General features: G+C 33.7%; 1 protein-coding gene across 1 annotated transcript; it reads right to left on the reverse strand.

Annotated features, from left to right (window-relative positions):
* Positions 1-58: 58 nt before the first annotated feature.
* On the reverse strand, positions 59-21,614 carry CPSF160 (cleavage and polyadenylation specificity factor 160). Its single transcript, XM_085718659.1, has 26 exons — positions 21,164-21,614; positions 17,618-17,764; positions 17,138-17,291; positions 15,874-16,009; positions 14,750-14,895; positions 14,199-14,294; positions 13,987-14,039; positions 13,534-13,665; positions 12,889-12,940; positions 12,658-12,777; positions 12,355-12,489; positions 12,090-12,218; positions 11,289-11,366; positions 10,868-11,002; positions 8,726-8,820; positions 7,818-8,014; positions 6,777-7,558; positions 3,972-4,052; positions 3,815-3,880; positions 3,607-3,684; positions 2,753-2,980; positions 2,490-2,630; positions 2,221-2,397; positions 1,753-1,938; positions 1,257-1,639; positions 59-734 (listed from the first exon to the last, which is right to left on the reverse strand). The coding sequence occupies exons 1-26, from the start codon at positions 21,475-21,477 to the stop codon at positions 620-622; spliced, it is 4,356 nt and encodes a 1,451-aa protein (XP_085574785.1). The 5' UTR covers positions 21,478-21,614; the 3' UTR covers positions 59-619.
* Positions 21,615-25,196: the final 3,582 nt, after the last annotated feature.

Here is a 25,196-nt window from a genome sequence, read left to right on the forward strand (position 1 = left end):
CAGACAGTTTTATTCTACAAGGACAAACATAATATATGGAAATTAAATTACAATGTGATTCAATTGTAACTAAACCTTCATATTATTTCATCTGCTCTAATCTAAACCTTCATATTTTGATGCGGAGAGAAAAGAATAATTACATAATGTTACAACAAAGAATTCTAAATGCTGACATTACAGAAAAGAACCTACATTCTAATGGTTCAGTTTTCTAACTTGCTTCTCTAGGTGAACAAATTAACAAAATTCATGTTACATTACATCCCACTTGGGAATTTGGCACACTAGTCCTAGTCCTTCTGACCCAAGCCTAGAAAATATTCATGTTACATTACATTACATCCCACTTTGGCCTTTCCACTAATTGCTCCACGATGGAGGATAATACAATTTAATCTTTGATATACAGAATATGAAACCTATCATCGGAATCAATTTTAGACATCACTGTCCAAATGCTGCCTGTATCCACTGCTAGCAACGATGACTTGCCCAAGCTTTTGACCATGTTGAAGCAATTAAAGATAAATGCAACTTTATTAAAGAGAATAACTCCACCAAGAACTTGGCAAGACATGAGCAGCCTTGTTTCTTGATTAACAAACGATGACCGTTCTTACAAGAAGCTTGTTCCAAGAGACAGATCATTTAGATTTGAGAGAATTTGTGATCGAGTTGTTCCAACCTGGTGAGCAATTTCAAGCTGTTCCTCCAATGGAAGCATTTCATAACTGTAATAAAGTAGATCAAGACAGATTTTACAATTCAAAATAAGGAACCAAAAGTATTAAGAATTACATAAATTGTAGATGTCTAACATAGGTAAGGTCAGTAACTGCATCGGCATCGTAAAGCTTTCCCAACATGGCTATCATAGATTGATTATGCAAATGAAGAAAAATTAACTGGATTGTTTTAACTTTTAACTTCTTATGACTCAACTTCTGTTTGGTAGTGTGCAGGTTTCATACATATTGTGAATATGTAATTATTAGGGTTTTCATATTAGGTCCATTAGTTCGTACTTGTCTATATGTTCAGACTACTGCTTGTTTGTTCTCTTCACATAATCGGAATAATATTCAAAAACAAAAAACAATCTATAATGTGTTTTATATGGCTATTAATTTCTTGTTGCAAAACACAGTTCTTAAACATATAATGAATAAACTACTTTGCTTATCGTTTTTATTAAGACTGAAATCCGTTTGACAATTGTTCAGATAATGTTTGGATGAGAAAATAAAACATACTGGCATAGCAGCTCGCAGTCAACTATACTGTCAGGGCCTGGACGATGGGCCTTTCCATTAGAATGGAATAGTCTGAAAGCTCTTGGATTTAGACCAGCAACGTGGGATACAGCATCAATGAGCTTTTTCTGCAAAGACTGCAGTCTACGGAATGTGATCTCATCAAGAGGAGCAATGCAACCAATACTACCATCCAATGTACTAAATAACAAGGCAAAACGATTGGTTTTATCTGAGCCTGGAGCTGAACCAGTTCGATCAGAAGTGGATAACATCTGCAGCCTTAAGAATTTAGTCACGTGTGCCCCAACATGAAATTCAGCTCTTGAAAGAAGCTTCTGTCCTTTCCAACTCTCTAACATCTTTGGTGCATAGTAAAAAATCTGCTTCCATACATTACAAAGGTTGTATGCCTTAAGCAAAGGACAAAAATATACAAATATAAACACAACAAATAAACTGAAACAATATATTACCAAGCAACCTTGAGACAAACCTGGATATTTTTTTGATCATCTGAAACCATGAGACTCAGAGTACTTCCATCAATCAAAAATTCTGTTGCAAAACAATCAAGAGAACCAAAATCCTTAGCTAATAAGCTAAGCTGAGAGCCCTGCTCTTTCCAACTAAGAAAATATATGCTTTTATGGATGTCGCCAATTAGGATGAAGTTTTTTACCTGCAAAATTGATAATAGTTATAAACTAAAACATGAAAGAAAAAAAAAAATCCCTCTGATAACATCCAGTTACCATAGTTCCCCATCCATGTTATTTTTTACTCTGCTATCTATATATATTAAGCATCTGAAGATTGATCCTCATGAAAACGTTTCAAAATATTAGTAAGATTATTAGGAAAATTAAAGATCAATGAAAATAATTAAGCATTGCTTGCATCGTTCCGTTGTCGATTTTATTTTACATTCATAATGATAAATACTTGAGGAAATATCACTTACAATATTTAAGCTCACAACATGCAATGGTGGCACATCAAAAAATGCAACACCATTCAACTCAGTGCCAGTCCACTTATGCAGGATAATTTTTGGACCAGATGCTACTAATAGATGACCCTGAAGTGCGGCCATGGCAGATATAGCACCTTTTAATTCCTTCGAGTACACCTCTGAAGCCTGTATAGTATATTAATATTTTTAGATATCCAAATAAGGATAATATACAAATTGAGAGTAAAGGGACAACATTTTTCCATTAAGAAATATACCAGAGTTTGTGGAGTTTGTGGATTATCAGTATTTTTCCCCAAAGTGAACAAGAGTATACGCCCTCTTGCAGCGACATCCTCTCCTTGCACGTAAGCAGTACCAATGGCTAAAAGTGTTTCATTTTCTTTTGACGATGTATTCTACAATTAAGATATATTTCACAAATAGAAATCAATAATTGCAAGCAGTATTCCACAGCATAATTTGCATTACCATATTTAGTATTCAGCTTGCTTTGAAAAACCAAAGGATGAAAATTTACCATCAGTGTAACCATCCTGACAGTGAGAGCATTTTCTGAACTTTGCATGGGTATTGTTGCCTTCGTTTGCCAAGGGCCACCAGATTTTTCTGGCTCCATAATACGAACCTCAAATTCTTCAATGGTATAAAAATGGTTTTGCTCATCAGAATTCAAATTCTGATTCTCAACCAGATTGTTGGCATCTGGGTCAACTAAAGCAATGACTTGATTTAGTGGCTTAAGAACCTGATGAGAATGATTAAAAAGTTGCATTACTTCATGAATCTAGAATCTTGATGCATAAAGCAATAAAAAGACAAGGATAAAGAAACGTTCCAATTCTATATGAATTATAAAAACAAAAACGGAAGTCATCCAGTTGATTAGGAATAAATCATTTAAACCACACCAACAAAAATAATAGAAATAACCAGCAATTCTTAATCACATAATATTGAAATGAACAGCTGATGGAGTAAAACTGCACTAGAAAATAAACACAAATAAGTGGTATTTCTGTAAATATTTGAACATTTGTAATATATATATATATATAGAGAGAGAGAGAGACAGTTTACTTATCAAGATACGTGCAAGTGGGAAAAAAAAAGTGCATGATTAGTTTTGTAGTCTAATTCTTAGCATAATGTTGTAAATATGCTACATGTAATTGTTTACATATCCTTGAACCATGAAGCATTTTGTGTACAGGATTTCCATCCACGGGAAAAACTTGTAATTATAATTAAATGTGTAATAGATATAACCTTGTATTCTATCAATTATGCTCTTGAATACTATCAATTATGCTCTTGAATGCTATAGGAAAATTCAAATAAAATAAAAAACTAAAAGAGAAGACATATACTCACAGGAAATGAAACAATAATCGGATACAAATTCTTCTCTGCAAAGTAAGTTACTTGATGTGGAGTAGCTTTTAGAGGAACCTGAGGATGATCTCAAAAATTAGAAAACATTAAATAACCCTCTTCAAAAAATAAAACATTACATAACATTGCAGAAAATTAAGATAGTAATATGAAGAGGAGAGACACTATGAAAAGAAAGAAAACCCACTTTCTGTACAGGCCAGTAGCAATCATAGTTTGAGCCAGAAGGCAATTGGCATATCTTCAAAACACCCTATATAGAAGATACACAAAATAAAAGTCAGCCACAATTACAGATTTAGTTGATGATAAATTATCAATAAAAGGAAGGTATTATCCTGTACCTGTGACGTAACATATATGAGACCATGATTGCAGTTTACATTGTGAAGGACAGTAAAAGCAACAATAGACCCATCACATAACTGTCACGGAAGAAAGCAGTAAGATGACTGTTAATTTTTTTCTACAATCATATTAACAAAATGAATATACTTTATTCCACGTATAATAACTAATCTAGAACAGTGCAGCCACACATCGTGATGCTCAAACATGATATGCCTTCCAATCAATAACATATTACAACGTGTACAAAAATAGCATCAACAATTGGCGGAGGTGCCTATTACAGAGCCTACTAAACACCAATAGCCAGCCAAGGTCTAAGGAGGAATACCAGAAAACATGAAGCACGGTCAACAGTAAAGGTGATATAATATAATAAAATTATATCATGCACTTCAACCATTATGCATCATAGCTTTAAAAGTTATATAAATAAACAAAAATAAAAAATAAAAAATTTGTTGAATTAAGATTAAGATGATTTTCCATGAAATTATTAATCTAATTGATTTTTTAGCAGTGTTTTTTAAAATAACTGTATACCGTTCTCCTTTCTTTTTGTTACAGCCCAGTAGTGCTAAGAGGTGGGAAGAATAAACAGAAATATAGCAATGAGAAATAAGAGACCATTGTAGGTGCCATTTTTAGAAAAGAGGGGGAAGGATGTATTCAAATAGAATAAGAGACAGGAGAGGAGAAAGATACAAACTCATAAATATCCACTTGCATGAAACAAATTGACTGCAAGGCACCCCTGTTCAATGTCGTTTAGACTTCAAGAAAAGTTGTAAGTATATTATTGGCTTGGGATGCTAACTTTCGAAAGCTACTAAAATCAAAAAAAGGAGTCTCAGAAGCCATTTTTTACTGATGACTCCAGAATCCTCATAGAGAATAAAAGGTTGCTTCATATCAGTTATTATTTTTCTGCTCTTGCAGTAGCGAACCAGAAGTTTAAGGAGACTTTTCAAAAGAACTTTCATAATACAAGCAACATCTAAATTCTAAATGAAATTTAAGAGTCAAGTAGAGTTATGCTCAAATGAGAAATTTTGAAACCTAGCGACTAATAGTACTGAAGAATCAAGAAGCCTGGATCATAATATGATACAGATACAAAACTAACCATTCAGCCCAGATCAAATGACACCAGGTGTGAAGTTCAGAGACTTATGCCAATTAATAACTTCATGTAGAATACAAAACTAACCATACCAACCTTTGAATTCAGAATTATCATACAGTAGATCATGCTTATAAAATTTCATGCAAATGAAAAATTAATTGATACTCTATTGCACTACTTTATTTTAAATCTCTCTCATCCCAGTAAGAAAAATATTGAGCAATTAATACTTCTTATCTTGTGCAATGTTCCACAAGTTAGCTAGACTCTGATCTTTAAAATATAAATAAATGTTCCTTAGTAGCTAATAACTCATGGTTGAATTTAAAAACTTCATTTCTTACAAGAAGTTACAATTGGCGTCATTTTCTAAGTTTGACATTTTATGTCATTGAATCGTGTCAACACACACACGTGCGTGCGCAAGAACAACATATATATGCAATGTGTGAAGAGACAATGACATTACTTGTGATGGTTTCTATCAAGGTAATCAGAACCGGACCGGACATTGAACTGGATTAGACATGGGTTCAAGGTTTAAGGGTTTGACCGGGGGTCAGACCGGGTTCAACCGGTATTGATTAAATATAACTTTTTAAACTATATAATTATATAATATGGTATATAAGATTAAAATAAATAAAAATAACATAGTTTGCATAAATTTTTAACTAAAAATATTAAGTTTCATTTAAAAAGTATTAAACAATAACATAATCATATAATAATATATTTAAAGTTGCTTTGTACTAGTATCTTTTGAAAAACATTCAATAGTTTAATATGATACTGGTAGATGTAGTCCAGTACCGCTCATAGCATAAATTTAAGTAACTTTTTCTATAAAAAAATAAATAGATGTAATAGTAATTTGAAACCACTCCATAGTCTATCGTGTAACTTCACTAACTTGTCCATTTGGTTTTTTCTTTCTCGGGACTCACAGTCCCATACAGTCATACCAATTATCAATTCCAACACAAATTTGTGTTTTCATTTACAGCCAAACCTTTCAGATTTTCAGATCTGCTCTTAAGAGCATCTTCATCGACCTTCAAGATCCTTACTGTAATATAAATATATGTTTGAAGATAGACCTTCTTCTTCCTTCTATCAATCTTCCTCTTCTCTATTTCTTCTGTCATAGAAAATGTTGATACGCAAGACCTCCAAATCTGTGTCGTTTTAGTAAATTTTTTAGAGAAACAAGTGAAGCGGTCCAACCGGTGGAATCCCCTCAACCGCCGGTTTTTCCCGGTTTCGTCGGTTTTTTTACCGGTTTTCCGGTTTAGTCTCCGGTTTTTAAACTGACCGGTATTCATGGTCATCCGGACCGGATATTGGTCCGGTTCCCGGTCCAACCGGTTGAACCGGCCGGTCCGGTCCGGTTTTTATAACCTTGGTTTCTATAACTAACATTTTAGCAACAACCATTACGGAAAATATGGCCTTGGTATGAAGCATCGAATTAATTCCAATTGGCTTGTGCAAGTTTATTCAACACACAAATAATAGTTACGAAAGGTGATAACATTTGAAAAGTCACATTCCAAACCACCCAACAATATCGGTAAAACAAAGGGCGTAGCATTATATCACAAAAAAAATTGAATAACTTGAAGATATAGCTGAAAACATGGATATATTTATGTAGAGAAGGATTGGTTCTGACCTGCGGATGAACACGAAGCCGTTCTCTCAAAACCATAACCCAAGCCGGTCTTGACCCCAATAGGAAGAATCCTTCATGATTACCAAGGTTCTTGAAAATATTTATTTGTTGACAAGGTGATCCATTTGATGTCTCCTCCCTGGCATGTACATCTAAGGGCACACGAACAAATCTCAAATTTCTAAGCCGAGAAACACTAGTATTGCTAAGGCCAACAGGCCCGCCAGCTGATACAGAATCCTCAACCTTAGAAGTACCGTCTGGACTTTCATAAAGGTATGCATGATAACAAAGAGTTGTTCCATCACTCAAAATCCCAAAAAGAAATGGACGGCTATGCTTCCCTGACCATCTCTGCATGGCCAACTCCACAACCTTCATATTCAGGGCATCCTTCCTGTCTTGGCTGCCCACTCCGTCAGAAACTTTATCCCCCTTTTGGGAATCCTTTGGCACCTCTTTTGTGAGAACATCAACAAGATGGCTCTTTCCAGACAGAAAATTTTCCACAGAAAAAACACAACTGAAATTGGGCACATCAAATATTTCAAGGTTGCCATTTTCGTAACATACAACACAATAAACATCCCCGTGGTCCTGAACTGCACCATCAGTACCATCAATGGCCTCGCCGACACCAGTAGAAAGCCATGCATCAGTACTTGTTTTCCTTAGCCATGGCTCGGGTCCTTTATCATGGTAGAGTGTACATGATGAAACTGGTCCCTTTGAACTCTCAAATGAAGTTGGAGAAGTGACAGAAATGTTGCAGGTGCTAGGATCTGTAAATTGAGATGAGCAAGGAAATTGCAAGGGAAAAAATAATTAGATACTAGACGGTTTCTCAGAAACATTTAAAGAAGCTTGCACTATGTTCTCAGTCCACTAGGAATCAACATAAGGAATAGAAATAATAGAAGTATTATCATCAGCAAAAATAAATGAATAAGGATAAACTGATCGTGCGAAAAATTAGGAAAAGAAACTAATAAAATTGATAGCTTTAATCTTTTTGGACAAAAGTAACTAACAAAAATTTACCTCCAACCAAAAGTCGAACACTTCCATCACTCATTCTGAGCAAGATGTATGGATCAGCTATAGAAACGGATAATGCCAAAGCACTCTCAGATCCATAATTAGATTCAGAGTTAGAAGCTCCAAAGCTTACATCTTGGGTCATAAAAGAACCGTCCAGAATTCGAGCACCACGTTCATAGACTTGAATAACACGACGTCTATCAACAAAACCACAATTCTATTAGGTATACATTATAGTATTAATTTGAAATCAGCAAAATGAGAAACTGTCAAAAGAAAACATTGGCTACAATAAGACATAGGAAACATGACAATCAACGAGGTAAATTTGGATAATTAGAGGATGGCAGGAATACATTTTCATAATATATACCTAAACACATCCTCTTATACAAGAAACATTTGAGCTTGAAGCTTTGATAATACACAAGCATACCACCTACCTTGTGCTGAAATTCAACTTTTATTACAAGAATCAGGGTGGCAAGAATTGAACTCTAGGAAGTGAAGTCCTGCAAAGAAGGAAAGGGTGACAACTAAAGGAACTAAGATGACTCAAGAGACTCAGATGACAACAACTCAAGGGACTCAGCTTCTGGTCTTCTTTCCCTATGAAGCTGAGGAATCGGTTTCATGAAGTGTGACATCCACGAAACATAAACTCACAACTTTCAGGATGATAATATTTGTACCCCTTTTTATCTGAGACATACCCTATGAAGAAACATTTGAGAGCCTGTGAATCTAACTCCTTGATGAGGACTATGAACATGGACAAAGGCTGACCACCCAAAGACAACACTCTGAAGGGTGAAGACTAGTCATAATGGGAATAGAAGCACAAAAGAAAACAATAAAGCACAAAAGAAATTCATAAAAACAAGAACCAAAATCTGATAAAGACTGACCTCCCAAATAAGTTCCCGGCAGCAAGCGTTTTCCCTTGAACATAGTAGTCAACACTTTCAGTAACCTCACTCAGAACATCAGCTGTTTCTAGTACCTAACCATTAGAAGCAAAAAATATAGACATTGTAACTTTGTAAGTAAATTAAAAAAAATATTGAAATTACCACCATTTACATTCCAAAATTTGCGAGGGAAATTCCATTGAAATGATGGAACAAAAGAAATTTAGCAAACAAAATACTTAAAAATGCACACTATTGGAAAATGGGGAAAGAAAAGAACAAAAGAACCGCGAGAGATCTTAAAAGTGGAGGGAGAGAACATATAAAGAAAATTAAAAAAAAAAAAGAGAGCAATCTAGCCAACTTTACGAAAACACTACTTCTATCCATGGATGATGGATCCTTCCCCAACATGCCTCTCTGACCAAACTCAATAAAGCAATTTCAAAAAGTCTTGCAGCAAAATATTTTTATGCTTTCTAGTTCTACACCTCAAAGGCTATGTTTGGTAAAGACAATAAGCTAGCTTATAGCTTATTAGACTAGCTTATAAGCTTGTTTTAAAAAATAAAATGTGTTTAGTAACAAGCTTCTCTCACTAACTTATAGCTTTTTCTAAGATGCTATTTTAACTAGCTTTTGAGCTTATAGCTTATAGCTTTTACCCTTTTATTCCATTTTTTACCTTTAATAACATTTAAAAAAAAAAAAACTCCACTCCAAAGAAAAATAACCACCCAAGTTTTTTTGAGTTTGATGATGCACATCCTATGTTGCTCTTATATTTTACATTTTTATCGTTCCAATTTGTTGAAAATTTGTTCCCAGATTTAAATTTTTTTTAAAACGGATTCTTTCTATTGAATTCATATGTTACTTATCATTTTTTTCTTTTACCAATTTAAATAAAAAGAAATAACATTAACAAAATAAAAAATATTCTTTAAAAAATACCAAGATAAAAAGATATGATAATAAAGTGAAATGTTAAAAAAAATATCAATTAAATTAATATATCACATTTATCATTTTAAAGATGAAACATACTTTGAAATAAATTAAAATATTTAAAATAAATATTTTAGTTTTTTTTATTGTTAGATAGATATATTCGTTAAAAAGGCTTACAAATATAATTTATAAAAAATTAAACATACATGTCCTTTTATGTCATTTTATATTTATGAGTCACTTCAATAGTTAATTTTACCAAACACTTTAATTTTAATAAACTAGTTTTTCAGCTATCAGCTAGCTTATCAACTGTAAGCTAGCTTATAGCTTAATTTTATCAAACAGACCCAAAATCCAACAAGACTAAAAGACAAGTAGTTTGAACGGCAGTCCATCCTTCTCACCCTTAGAGAACCAACCTAAATGCTTGCTTAAAATCTTCAGTCAAAGATTAAATTAAGGCAACCATTAAATATTTTTTCTAAAATAAATTTACAAAATACTATTTAATCCAGAGGCAGAAATTTTGTATGCCCACAATCTTCAACGTTTAATAGGCAAAGCAAAACAACCCCAATGCCATATAATTTATGTCATTCTCCAAAATTACCATTCAACTCCTCCACTTTTATGCCTTCAAAAAAAAAAAAAAACTCCACTTTTATGGCTGAATATAAATGTATTTTTCAAGAGGATATTGTGTCCGTTTCTCTCTTGCATTTAAATTTGAAATCAAACCAAAAGTAATAGGTGTTTACCAAAGAGTAAATGCAGGTATACATATTAGTGAGTTCGGAAAAAAATAGCATAACAGCCTAACAGGCAAATGATCTATCTGGTTAGGTTCGGAAGTGAGAGTTCATTGTTCTAATGTTGTCAGTCTTAGGGCTATCTTATGGATTTCCTTCGAGTGTCCAAAAATGCTGTATTTGGCTGTGCCTATAATCGAGTTGTCCCCAGAATCCATCGTCAGAAGGACAGTCCAAATCCGAATTTAAGAAACATTTGTCCAAAAGCCACCAAGTGAATTTATCTCCTAAGATGTAATATAATACTTGAACTTCTCACCCTCAACTGATTTGATTAAAACTCTATTCATGAATTGCATTAAAATAAAAGCTTTAAAACAATTTTATGAATTATAATCTTATCCTTCCACAATTGAATGAAAAGAAAAGAAATTACCATAGTACGAGACTCCAAACTTATAATAAGGTATGCATGATATTCATCTTCATCCAGCTTAGAAGAGTCAGCATTAAGTGAACGTGTGCTCTTATGATAAACAGTCCATATTCCTTTGCAACCAGGAAGCTCAACCTGAAATTATGCATTGTAAAAATATAGTGAATGATCCATACAGTTTTTGGAATTAAGGTCAATTGGTTCATAAAAGATCATATATGCCACTCTGTAAACTGCACGAAAATTACTGAAAAATGAAAACAGTACATTCAAATCAAATATTGTGTATTATAATAGCATCAAAAACAAAAGTATTAATAGCTTTTTTATATGAAATTGAAGAGAAACATTAAAAATCTTAAACATAAGCATCAAGATATGTGAGACAAAAATGGCTCAAGATAATGAACCATGGACAAACCTCAGTAATCACTTCTGGGCAAATTGATTGTCGAAGAACACAAAGAGAACCGTTTTTCCCATGACCAGAACAACACACCTGCATAGTGGCACAAGATATGTTAAACAAAAAATATTGGAACAGTAAAACCGAACTATCACAAACACATTGGGCTTGAAGTTCTGTTCAATGGAAAACTAAAAATCTACAATCAGATTCATAGGCACTTTCAATCTCCTAACCCTTTCTTCCTCTGTCAATAGCAGTGTTGCATATATAGCAGCCCCTACGCACTACACGGAACTCAGTTGTGTTGTGTTTTTAAGTGACAACAAAATAGGACAAATAGCGGCTCTAGCATCCGCTGCAGTGAACCCCCTATCAAAATCCGAATAAGCCATCAACGTATAGCCGTTTCCTATGGTTTGTATTGGATTTTCTAGTCATTCCACCGAAAAACTCATTTGCTTTATAATATGTTTGAATATCAGTAACATTGAACTTCGATTATTAGTCATATATCGGTAACAGTGAACATCGATTATTAGTCATATGCATATGTCTTCAATTTTGTGTATTCTTTGAAGAAGAAAAAAACTGTTTTATGCATATGGTACTATGGTACAAATTTCTTGTATTGTTTGCTAAAACTTCAAGGTGGCAACCATAGGGTTACTCTTTATACCACTACAGCATTTATGGGGTACACTGCTACACTTCACTATCCACTATTGACTGCATAGCTTTCTTCTCAGACCACAATCTAACCAAGATAATAGTAGTTTTTTAAAGTACTCATAGTACCAAATAAAAAATACTGACCAATTCATAGTTACTCTGTTTGGCTATCCCCGTAGCATTTGCATCAGCATTTATTCTTAAACCGTACGAGAAATCTTTCAAAGGACCAACATTAATCAATGAATCCCTCACTGCAAACGAGAAGGATTTCTGCAGCCAATATATAACTAGTTCAGAAAGTTTAATACACCCAAACATTATAGAAAATACCACAATAAAATTGGAGAAGAAAGTAAAGAAGAATACATGAAAGATGTTACTTCTCCTGTGCATAACAAAACACTACCTGTGCTGATTCTGTTCTATTTGGAGCAGACCCATACAAGGAGAGCTCCTCACCACTGACCATATCTTGTAAAGTATCGGAAGGTGACCTCCGCAATCTCTTTGCTGAAGAAGCATCTACGTCATAATCACCAACCTATAAATTTGCAGGAGAATGTGTTAAAAATGACTAAACATGTTGACCATGGAAGTAAGAAATAAAGATAGCAGCGTCAATGTAACACATTTATATACTGAAAGAAATATCATTAAAAGAATCTATGAAAAGTAGGCAGCAGAAACATTCAAGGAATCTAATATGCACCTCTTCTTTTAGATTGGACGATAACATTGAAACACCCGATCCACAAGAAAATTGCACCAGCATACTGTCTCCTAATCGACTGGCGAGAAAAAACATAGAATTTCCGATTGTAGTGACACCCTAAAAAAATTGCAGATTTTACAGAAGCAAAATTCAATCTCAAAACTGATTTGTAAAGGGTAAAGTTAAACCTATAACATTAGCATAATATGTAAGACCTATAAAACTTACAGATGATAGAACTGAAGCTTTTGACTTGGAAAGATCAAGTCTCTGTACAACCCTGAAAATTTAAAAACATTGATAGGTTTATGCTTCCAAGAGGTTCAATCATAATTCTACTTTGTATTGTTTTGAGCACACTGGTACAAACAACAACACCTGCAATAGGGAGAAAGAAAAACTATCTTGTTCTCTTCTTCAGTCATGCAGTATACTCTACAACTCCTAAAATTAATTTCCTTCTACCTTTAAGAGAACAGTCTATAGATCAAATTATCAAGAGTTAAAAACGCCCAAAATTGATTCCTTCAATGCAAAAGAAAATTATAAAAAAAAGTTGAGCGTAGAAAACAGACACAGCCTTGGGTTGCAATCAATTGCACTTTCATATAAGAAGTAAAACATTATATAATTACAAAGCAGAAGCCACTTAGTGGGATAAGGCTTGGTTGTTGTTGTTGTTGTTGTTGTTGTTGTGAGTATAGAATACCATCATTTTCTCAATCCCAAATTAGAAGCCATAGCTATCCAATGTCAATTGGAGTGTAATCTTAATATAAATAGTTTACCAGTCAATCAGGTAAGTAATATTGCCATAAGATCCACAACATAATGAACAAGAACAACGAAGAAGAAAAAGGAGGAACAACACACCTTCCATCGTAAATAAGAGTAAGCAATAGCAGTTCACCAGTTTTTGTTGACAGCAAGGCTACATCATTCAATAACCAAGTTGCATTGGCAGCATCAAGTTCCACACTGAAACTCGATCTTGGCATCTCCTGACTGAAATGAAATTGACAATCAATAGAACTTAAATAGAAAATCACAGATCACAAAATCATTGCACGCCAGCAATATCCTTACAATTTTCACACAAAGCCATGACATGTGAATCAAATAGAAATAGGCAATTGAAAAGGAATGTCCTTGGATTAAAAATGTCTAAACAAAATATAATAGGAATTATGTCGATCAGTTTTGAATTCAAAGCCCATAATCAAATTTTTCTTTTTCAATAATGTGTGTGTGTGTGTGTGTGTGAGGAAGGGAGGGAGGGAGGGAGGGAGGGAGAGAGAGAGAGAGAGAGAGAGAGGGAATCACTACCTATTATCAAGGGGAACAGCGTAGCTATTCAAGGACAATGCACATGAAGCAGACTGCAAAAAGAACCTTTTTAATTAGATTATTGCCCATCTCCTTTGTGAACCGTAAACTAAAGAATGACCGAATCCACACACACAAAATCTATACAAATATCTGTCCAAAATATAGAAATCAAGCAGTATTGCATAATTATGCCTGAGCAACACATGTACCTGACTGTGATAATGAATAGTGTTCGCACCAATGACAAGAACACCACCAATTGGCGAGGGCACTGCAAGAAGCTTGTAGGCATCGTGGGGGAGATTCTAAAAATGACAAACACAAAGTTAAATCTTCAAAAAGAGCATAGTGAGCAGAAGTAAAATTATGCCAAACTTCGGAGATATGTATGACATTCGTGAGGAAATAACATTCAAAGATTATAATTTATTTACGTGCTTTTTAAATGATAATCATTTTATGTGCTTATTAATTTTCGGTTTACAAGAGAGACCTTGAGTGCAAGAAGTAACTTGTGAAAAATAAGAAAGATAACAGAACATGATAGACATTATTCACAGGCCCTTGTGTATATAAAAGTTATTAAAAGAAGAGAGAAAAACTAAATACAAAACATATGGATAGCATTAAAAAATGGACAGAGGGAAAAAGGAAAGGAAAATAAACCCATTAAAACATTCCATTTTGACAGAGTCACATTTAACAAAATGGTCAATACTCAATGGTTAAAGAGACATCTAGGCATCTACGTTAAACTTACAACAGCTGACCAAATAAGTGGATGCTGCTTCAACGTTGTGCTGATGCTAAGTGCTGATATCGTGCAAGTATGATGTTTCCATGAAACACGCCCAGCCCAAGTCAGCTCATGTTCATGCAAGATCACCATCACAGGTTCAATATAGCCTGTACAATCAGTTAAACCGATTTACAAAAGACTCCTTAAATCAAAAATGGCACAAACTAATGTACAAAATACTTCTTCAGGTAAATAAGAATAGATAAACAAAGCATGAAACAAAAGAACCATAATTTGTAATATTTTGACTTCTAATGACTAATTTAATTCACGAAGGAGACCATAGAAGGAAGAAGGAAATGAATTTAAGAAACATATCATTTTCACTGAATCAAAGAGTCTATTTTAATTGTAATCAAAGAGTACAGTTGGTATCTTTCTTTAATTTGTGAGTGGATTGGAATGCATGCAGGTAGGTTACATGTCAATTGTTATCGTTTATCATTTCTCTTCAAAAAGAACACAGCAAAAGAATTGCCTCTAGAAATGAAATCCTGAGCTTCCATTTCAATTGTTATCATTTATTACTTCTCTCCAAAACAAAACAGCAAAGAAATACATATAATTAGCTTCTTTGTTAAAAAAAATAAAAATAAAAAATTAATGTCAAATGTGGCCTGTCTATCTTAGGAATAAAACTATTGTGTTGTAAGACCATCTTTTTTTGCCACATTCATAGGTCTGGAATGAAGTTAAGGCCTCAATAATCAGTCGTCCTTGCTGAGTGTGAAGAAAATTAAATCATACCAATTGGAGCACACAACTTTCTCCTGAATCTCACGTGATTTCTGTCACTTCTAGTGACCTCTCCATGCTTATAACTGATGCTATGGTAGAGATATATTTGCCAAAGATAGTTCTTTTTTGCTTTCATTTCCCTTGGGCTAAGGCCACTTTTTCTCCCCCCAAACCCCACAAAAAGTTTCCCTCATCTTTATTGAAACTTATACATAAAGAATTAATTAACATCGATGTTATTTGTAACAAACATGATTCCATTTCATCATAAATTTAACCTGAACTCAATATCTTAAAAAAAAAAGTATAAGTGGCAAGATGGTAATAAATAAAACTGTGATGCTCACCATGAAGAAATGTAAAATCTTTGACATGCCTCATATCCAAGTCACGCAGATTTATCATATAAGATGAGTCAACACGAGCAGCAACTGCACCTCCAGAACCCGACACATCATCCTCCCCAACTAAACCAGAACCAGCCTGACAACAATAATACATAAATAGAAGAGATTAAAAGACAACAAAGATTAATTGACAGAAATTTTCCATGAGATAATAAAATAAATCATAGCTAATGTTTCATTTAATCAGATTCTTGAAGTCAGGTGGATTAAAGAATGCAACGGAGTACGTTATAACACTTGCAGTAAAGTGCCTTCTAGCAATGGTGTTGTATTAGCAACAGAAATACATGCAGCATATCCTTCAACAGCTGACCATGCAAAGAAAGACAAGTGACAGACCAGTACATTCAAGCATTTATAGTTTAATGCAGAAAAATAAATGTTTTAAAAATAAAACGAGAAAGTTTTTATTGCTGATTATTCGCTTTGTGGTCATTGGAATATAGAACAACTCCATGAGAATACGCAGTATCTTTTAAGTATTTATGATTACTACTGTGTTAATATATGATGTGATTAAGCTTTGACAATTCACCGTATAGTTGCTAAATCTTGAAAATTCTTACAAATAGAGGGATTGATGCACTGTTTTCTATTTAATATTAAGATTCAAGATTTTTGAGCTAGTACTAGTAGAACTATGGTTGTTTGTAAGAAATTATTATCACACAAGAATTTTGGAGACTTGATGATCTTCCCCAGATCCCATTTTTGTTCTACATTAATATGCCTAAACAAAACCACTAGACAAGCAAAAGAAAGAAGCTAATGAAACCACTTTATCTTAAAGCAGAACGAAAAGAAACTGCAAAAAGTTCTGAAATTTCTCTCCATACAAGTGCAACAAACCAATGTATGCATAGCGCACAGAAAAGGTACCTTTCCATCCTTACTACTACCAAAACCTCTCCAAGAAAGATCCAGTTTTCTATAATTACACAAACTACAAAGTCTATACCATAGATGAGTCACTACTTAATTGACCAAAAAGGCACAAAACGTGATCATTAGGAGAGAAATCTTTTTATGGTTTATAAATCATCAATGAATCATTTGAAGTAATCATTTATATGCTAATGATCATTTGAAGAAATCTTTTTGTCCCTATTACCTTTCTAGTAATTTCTTATTTTTACAGAAAAAAGGTAAAAGAGAAATAAGATGCTACAAAAATATTTGAGTCGATGAAGTATAGATAATAAACCTGAGAAGTCTTTAGTATTATCATTTGCAAATCATAGACAAGAACTCCACCACACCTGCCTTGAGGATCAACCTTCGCCACCGGACCTCTTGCAAATTGTTCTCTGCCTCTTTTCAAATGAAGCCATTCTGGACCCTCAAAACAATGCAAAGAACTGGAAAATAGAAATCAGGTTATAAGCTAACAGATAAACCTCCTACTTTAGATGGTACAAGGTAACCTCTATCCACGATACATGCATAATCTAGCAAAGAATGTTCACAGATTAAATAGATAAAATATTGATAAGAAAAGTTGGACATGGAATAACTGTCAAAATATGTAACATGAAAAACATTAGGAAAATTTCAATGTCATCCAAAAAAATCCTTATAATTTTCAGTTCATGAAAGTGAAAAGCCAAATACGACACCATTAAGAACATGATTTACTAAACAAAATCACATTCATTTAAATGCTGATTTAAAACCTCTTACTGACCTGGTACGAAGTCCGTGGATAGAATCATCATACTCTAGAACTGAAATCTTTGCGTCTTTAAAAGTTAAGATGATAGAATCTCGCCTCCTAGAAGCATCACCACCACCAACACTTAACACAGCCACGCTTTCAACATTGCCATGCAACCTGAATCGCAAGCATAAAACCAGATAGATGCCCAAATCAACCACTCAATCCACCAGAGAAACCCACAAAACCATACCAAAGCTCAATTTTCAAAGTCCAAACAACAATTTACACTTATGAAATTATTCAATTGCATAAATAATCAATTTGGATAGAAGTGCTCTTTATCAAATCTTACTTTTTGAGATAAAAGTTTTCACACGTAAATCACTTAATATCAAACTAAAATTTTAACCAAAACAAATTTTGCAAAATCAAGTTGACGAACAACAACAATAATAATAATAAGGGGGGTGGGTGGGGGGGTAGCTCAACTAGTTTGAGCTAAGGGTTAAGGAGTTGGAGGTCTAAGGTTCAAACCAGGAAGAAGGAGAAAAAACTAATTACTAACATTTGCCATTCAAAATAATAATAATAATAAGAAGAAGAAGAAGAACAACAACAACAACAACAATTAACATGCCAAAAGTTTAAATTGTGAATTAAGATTAATACGTTCACCTTCTAAAAACAAAGTTATGATAATGACCCTCACAAAAAGAATACAAGACTAGGAGCAACCATCACACTGTAATCTTTATCCTTAAGTTTCCCGAGAGTAGTAATATAAGCTGAAGCAGGAACACTTCAACTCGTCACTTTTTTTGAAGTATGAAGATGAAGAGTTATTTTTATATACCATTTGCCATCACTTTTTAATTTCGGAACAGTATCCACCGAAAATTAAGGCAAGGGTAACTCTGGAACTACTCTTAATTCTTTCTATCATTCCAATAAAATAAATAAAATGACAATAACATGTTTCTTAATCTGTGTAACAAGTTTTTTTTTGTGAATATTCAGAACCAGAGAAAGTAGCAAATAACCATGACTAACTAAATTCCGCAATGTATACCATCAAATCATTCAATTGAATAGAACATAAGTTTTAAGATAAAAAAAGTTGATACAAGCTTACTTTTAAAACAAAAATTTTAAACTCACTTTGAACCAAAATGAATTTCACTATGTGTGTTGCTCTATAACTGATTTCAGCTCAAGTAAAACGTGATTTTCCAAATACCCATCCTAACACATAACAAATCCACAATATGCTCCATCATTTCAACCAATCACGTACAGAAAATCAAAACTACTACTAAATTTCAGATCCCAAATCAGTGCAAAGCTATATAATCACCACTAATTGCTAAACTTCCACGCATTTCAACAGCAGGATGTCCAATGTACCCTCTTAACCAACCATTCTCTCTCATTCAAATATTCTATTGAATCACCCATTTCTCCCCTAATTACACTAAAGTTGCCAAATTTGAAAGGTATACAATCCATTTCCCGAAACAACCAATTACAAGAAACACCAAAACAATTTCTCGTTCAGAAATTCAGATTTGAAAAATCGAAGCAAAGCAACAGAGAAGCAAAGCCGTATAAAGCCGGTTTGATACAAAAAAATTTGTTGTGAAAAAATCACTTTTTTAAAACAAAATAATTGTAAACCGAAGCAGAGAAAGAGCAAAGCGAAAGCTCCTCATTTACTAAAAAATCAATAAAAATTAATCTCTAAATTATTAAAAAATATAATCCGTAACAAACGGCCCTAGAATTATGCATATTTCTACAACATAATGGCTGATATACCCTACCAAATCAAAACACAAAACACCAAAACAATTGCACATTCTCAATTACAGATTCAAAAAATCAAAACAGAGCAAGAGCGAGGTGAAACCAGTAATGATAAAAGAGCTCAAGTAAGCCAACTTATAAGTTATCCCCTACTTTTTTACCAAATATAGCCAAAACAGGGCTTATACTTCGGACAGAGGAAGTACTCACGGGGTTTATACTTCGGACAGAGGAAGTACTCAATTTTAAGATGCCTAATCAATACAAGCTATATAATCACCACTAACTACTGAAATTCCACATATTTCTACAACATGATGGCCAATGTACCCTACCAAAACAACCAATAGCACGGAACAAGAACACCAAATGAGAAGCTATTTTCCGTAGCTCCTCCATAAAATCATTTTTTATAATTGATTTTTATAATTGTATATCAAAATCACTTATTTTATAATCTGTAACAAACTTCCCTAAAATTCCACATACACGTATTTCTTCTACAACATGATAACCAACATACCCTACCAAAATAAACCATTTGCACAAAACACCAAAACAATTTCTCATTCTCGTTTTCAGATTTAAATTATTGAAGCAAAAAAGCTGAAATAAAGTTCAATTGTTTTCGTATAAGCTCCTTTCATAAGCTAAACTAAAGTTCAACTGTTTTAGTAGTTTTTCAGAAAAATCATTTTCTGATCACTGATTTTTATTTTATAATAATTCTCATTCTGTTAAACAAACACAATGCTTTTTCTAAAAAATACCTCAAAACATTAATCTCTAAATTATATAAACCTCAAACTTCCAACATAAAAATCACTTTTTTCTAAAAATCGCTTTTTTCAATAATCCACAAGCTACTAAACTTCCACATGTACCCTAAAACCAATTGTACAAAACAGCAAAACAATGTATCATTCCCAATTCCAAATTTCTACAAACTAACTCTTAACTATTCAAAATACTAACAAATTCTCAAATTCAGATTAAAAAAATCCAAATTTCTACTAACTAACTCTTAACTATTCTAACTATATTCTATATCCCAACAAATTCTCAGTTTCAGATTCAAAAAATTGAAGCAGAAAATTTAGTAGTAAAATCCCTTTTTTTACTAATCTCTAAATTATTCAGTATCAAAATCACTTTTTTTCCCAATCCGTAACAAACTAACATTCAAAAAATAAAAACAGAATATCGAATCACAACAGCAACAAATTCACATTCAAAATCACTTATTTTTCCACAACACTATGCCCAATGTACCCTACCAAAACAAGCAATTACACAAAACACCTAACCATTTCCTCATCCTCAAATCCAAATTTCTACTAACTGCTCTAACTATATTTTATATCCTAAAGAATTCTCATTTTCAGGTTCAAAAAATTGAAGCAGAAAATTGAGTAGTAAAATCACTTTTTTTACTAATCTCTAAATTATCAAGAATCAAAATCACTTTTTTCCAATCCGTAACAAATTCACATTCAAGAAATCAAAACAGAATATTGAAACACAGCAACAAATTCACATTCAAAATCACTTTTTTTTTCCAATCCGTAACAAATTCACATTCGAGAAATCGAATCAGAGCAACATTAAAAAAATCAAAACAGACAATAATAGCAGAGCAATTGCACAAAACAACAGAACAATTTTTCATTCTCAAATCCAAATTTCTTCGAACTAACTTATAACAATTCAAACTACTAACAAATTCACAAATCAGAATCAAAAATTCGAAACAGAAAATCGAATCAAAACCTGTAATGACAAACGAGTTCAAGCTTGGCATCATTCACCCCATCAAGAACCCTAGAGTCCGCATTCAACTTCCCCTTCGCCACATCATGTTGAATTCTCACAACATAAACCTCAAGCACATTCGCGGCAGTAACAACAAGATTCGGAAGCGTCGCGGCATCGCGTTGCGGGGCCCAATCGGAGGCGTCGAGGTCATCGGAATCAGGAGGAGGGATACGAGGGATGAAATCGGAGCGGGAGTGAGTTAGGTAACCGGAAGCGCAGTTGTCGATTCCGGTAGGGTGTTGCATCATTTTGTATGCGGCGAAACTCATGGTGGGGGTGTGGATTGGAAAAGTGGGGGTTTGATTTGTGGTTGAATGTGAAGAGTGTGAGGGTGAAGAGTGGATTAGGGTTTTGGGTTTTGAGTTTGGCGGGAGGGGTGGTGTTTGTTGAGTGTGTGAGTTACTGTGCTATTCTTGAGTGTAGTAGTTGTAATTATCTACTCTGCTGTACTTTTATTTTTTTTGTAACTAAATCTATCTAACCATTGTACTTGGAGATGATAGTAGTACATTCTTAGTTAAAAAAAGGAATTGAGAAATTAAGTGGACATCTTGACCATTAAAGAAATAATTAGATCTTGATCGTTAATTTTAATCGTTGATAATATGAAGAGTACGAATATTATTTTCTCTATTGAGACAAACCATTTCACATGTACTTAGCAAAGTAATATTTAGGCAAAATTACTTATGTCGTCTCTTAACATAATTTCAAGAAAGATTGTGTTGTTTATCTTTTTGTTACGTTATTTTTCGTCTTTTAGATCAATTTGCATGTGGATTTTTAATGATAGAGAAATTGCGTAGGGTTTAGTCATCTTTTAGAGCTAATTTAGGATTAAAGTGGTTAGTTTTATTGTACTTATGGGTCATAAATGTTTTTTGAATAATGATTTTCATGAATTTTGATGTTGATTTTCGTGCTCCTAATTAATGTGTAGTTATGGGTATGTTGAATTTTATGGAATTGATGTGTTTATGTGTTCAAGTTCATAGTTGATGTTTGAGATAAGTTGTTTTGGTGATTTTTGCTCAATTATGAGTAAACCATGAATTTGCGGGTAATTATTGTTTAAACGTGTTACTAATCACTTGATATATAATTGTTTATGCTTGTATGTTGATGGGGTTTGAACTATTGTTGTTGTTTGAGAAGTTTGGATGAAATTGTGAAAATATGAGTTTTTGGTGAAAAATGAGTTTGATGTTGATTTTGTGATGAAATGATGTTATGAATTCATGTTTGTAAGCGTTTTGATTGTCTTTTGATGTATGTTACCTAATAACAAAGTTTGGGAAATGATTTTGGGTCAAAGGGGATCAAAATCGGGGTTTTTCGTGAAATGACATCCTTCAAGATGAAGCCCAAAAATATTTCAAAAATTTCTTTACCAGCAACCAACCTCACCATAGCCATAATTTCAACCTTGGTAACCACCCTCTCATTGATGTTATAGGCGCCACTACCCTAACTAAACCGGTAACCGAAAATGAAGTCCTAGCCGCCCTTAACTCTATGAAACCTTACAAAGCACCTGGACCAGATGGCTTCCATTGCATTTTTTTCAAGCAATATTGGCACATTATTGGTGATGAGTTCCCAAGAGGAACCCAAAAATTTGGGTTCCCCTGTCTGGTGTAACTCGCCTGGCGAGTTGTAGCTTGCCATGGCGAGTTGCGTAGGACATAACCCATGATTTTGGGCGTCCCGAGAACTGGGGGTCGTTCCGGACACCCCTAAAAGCTTCTTTTGATGTGTTTGATTGATGTTTAAGCCTACTGGAACATCAATTGGATTGAATTAACATGGCTTTGATGAATTGAATTGAAACTTAGTTTAAAAATGTCAAGAACGAAGAATTTTCCGAAACTTGTTTTTCTCAAATAAAATGATGGAGATATGATTTGATTTCTGTAACTATGAGTGTAGAATCATTATGTAATGTATATATGAGTTTTAAACTTAGCCTTACTTTGAAAATGAATTCCTTTTGAAACATGAGAAAAGGAGACGAGCTTGGTGATTTTTTTTGGAAATAACCGGAATTGGATTATGATGTGGATATGTATGCACTATTGTGGTGTTGTGTGATATATGCAAATGATTTGTTGATGGATTTCGAGCATGAATACTTTATTTTGGTGAATTACTTGAGAAATGGTTGATTTTTCAAAATGAGATGAACTTTGGTAAAGCAATAGGATAGGTTGTGATAACTTGCAAATGGTTTTGTATTCATGATAATATGGTTATATAAGAATGAATCAATGATGATTGGGTGTTTAATATGATGAATGTAATGATGTGATTAGTTGTCAGTCTTTTATGCAAAATGTGATTGTGAAACGTTATTGTTTCTTTGAAGTGATAATTGTTGACGATGATTATGATGATGATTCCTTTGGTGATTTTAACTTGATGATTTGATGATGACTCTTGTTGAATTATGACTTGTTGAGTGTGTGGATGTAAAAAGTTGATAATGCAAATGGTGTTGAATTCATGAAGAATGTAATTGGAGGTGTACTTTTAGATTGCTTTGGTGAATGTATAGTTGGTGTTAAGTGCATTGTCGAGTATTTACTTGAAGTTCATGCATTCATAGTCATGTTGAGTCTTACGAAGAATGTAAATGGAGGTGTACTTTTACATTGTTTTGGTGAAATACGTAAGTGGATGTGTACTCTTACGTGGGTGTGGATTTAATACAGTAAAATCATCTCCGAAATCCAATTGGTACCACATGCATCTAGAAGAGTCTAGAAGAGTCTAGAACATAGCATGCATTTGATAATGAAGGTGAGAAAAACACAAAAAGGGAGGGGTTGAATTATGTTTTGAAAAATTCTTCGTTTCTCCTAAACTGAACACACTGATCAGAAGCTAAGTGAGACAGCTTCTGAAGTGATAATCAGAATCTGAACGCAGCGGATAAAAACAGAGAGAGAAGAAGAAAGACACAAAGCAATTATACTGGTTCCTTCCACAATCCGGAAGTAGTCCAGTCCCCCTTGCATTTCCAAGGAGATTTCACTAGAATGTAATATCTGATTACAATTGCTCAAGCCACAACAAGAGACTTCCTTTGCTCAAGCACACTTTGCAAGAGTCTTCCTATGCTCAAGAACACAATCAAGAGACTTCTATGCTCAAGCACAACTGCAAGAGACTTCTAAACAAACAAGATTACAAAGAAAAATGTTTGAGGTTGAACACTTGATATACAATCAGAGGTGCTCACAATACAAATCAGATACAGACTCTAAGACTTAAGAATTTCTAAGATGAAACTTGAGAAACAGAAATTCTAAGTGAATGCAAAACAATTTCAGCAGAGGTTTGGCACTTGTAAAAATGTTGAGAGTCTTTCGTTCAGCATTACCAAATCTCTAAGTCTTCACTCCTTTATATAGAGGTGTGAAAGAGACGTTGTGAAATTGCCAGCACATCAAAAGAGTCGTTGTTGAAGCTTGATCTTACACCAATGATCTTTTGCCTGATTTGGTTGTTGTCCTATGAAGAACCAATTTGAAATCCATTCCCATTGTGAAGGAACATCTTTGCAGGCGTAGCCGTATTCTGGAGCTGTTTTCTTGTCTTGTAGCGTGGACAACTGCAGAGTAGTGGAGAAGGTGGTTGTACAGTTCGTACAAAGTACAATGTCAACGCACTTTGAAGATAAGCTTCCAATACCTTCAAATTTTTACAAAAATGACCGTTGCAAAGTTCCACTAGTCTTCTGTAGTGATTTCGAATCCAATAGACAGCTTTTGGAGTGTTGATCCTTGAATCTTCAGCTTGTGGTGATGATCAACTTCTGATGAGCTTCAGCTTCTGATGAACTTCAGGTTCTGATGAAGTTGCTTCTGAACTTCCTGCTTCTGATGACGTCATCATTCTTCATGTGCACTTTGTCTTCAGGAGCACTTTTCTTCAGACGCTTTAAAACTTCCTTTTCTTGATTCCTTAGCTCTCTTTTTGTTCTTCA

This window comes from Medicago sativa, chromosome 6, assembly GCF_051527215.1.
Source record: "Medicago sativa cultivar Bolivia chromosome 6, Bolivia_mono, whole genome shotgun sequence".
Lineage (NCBI taxonomy): Eukaryota > Viridiplantae > Streptophyta > Magnoliopsida > Fabales > Fabaceae > Medicago > Medicago sativa.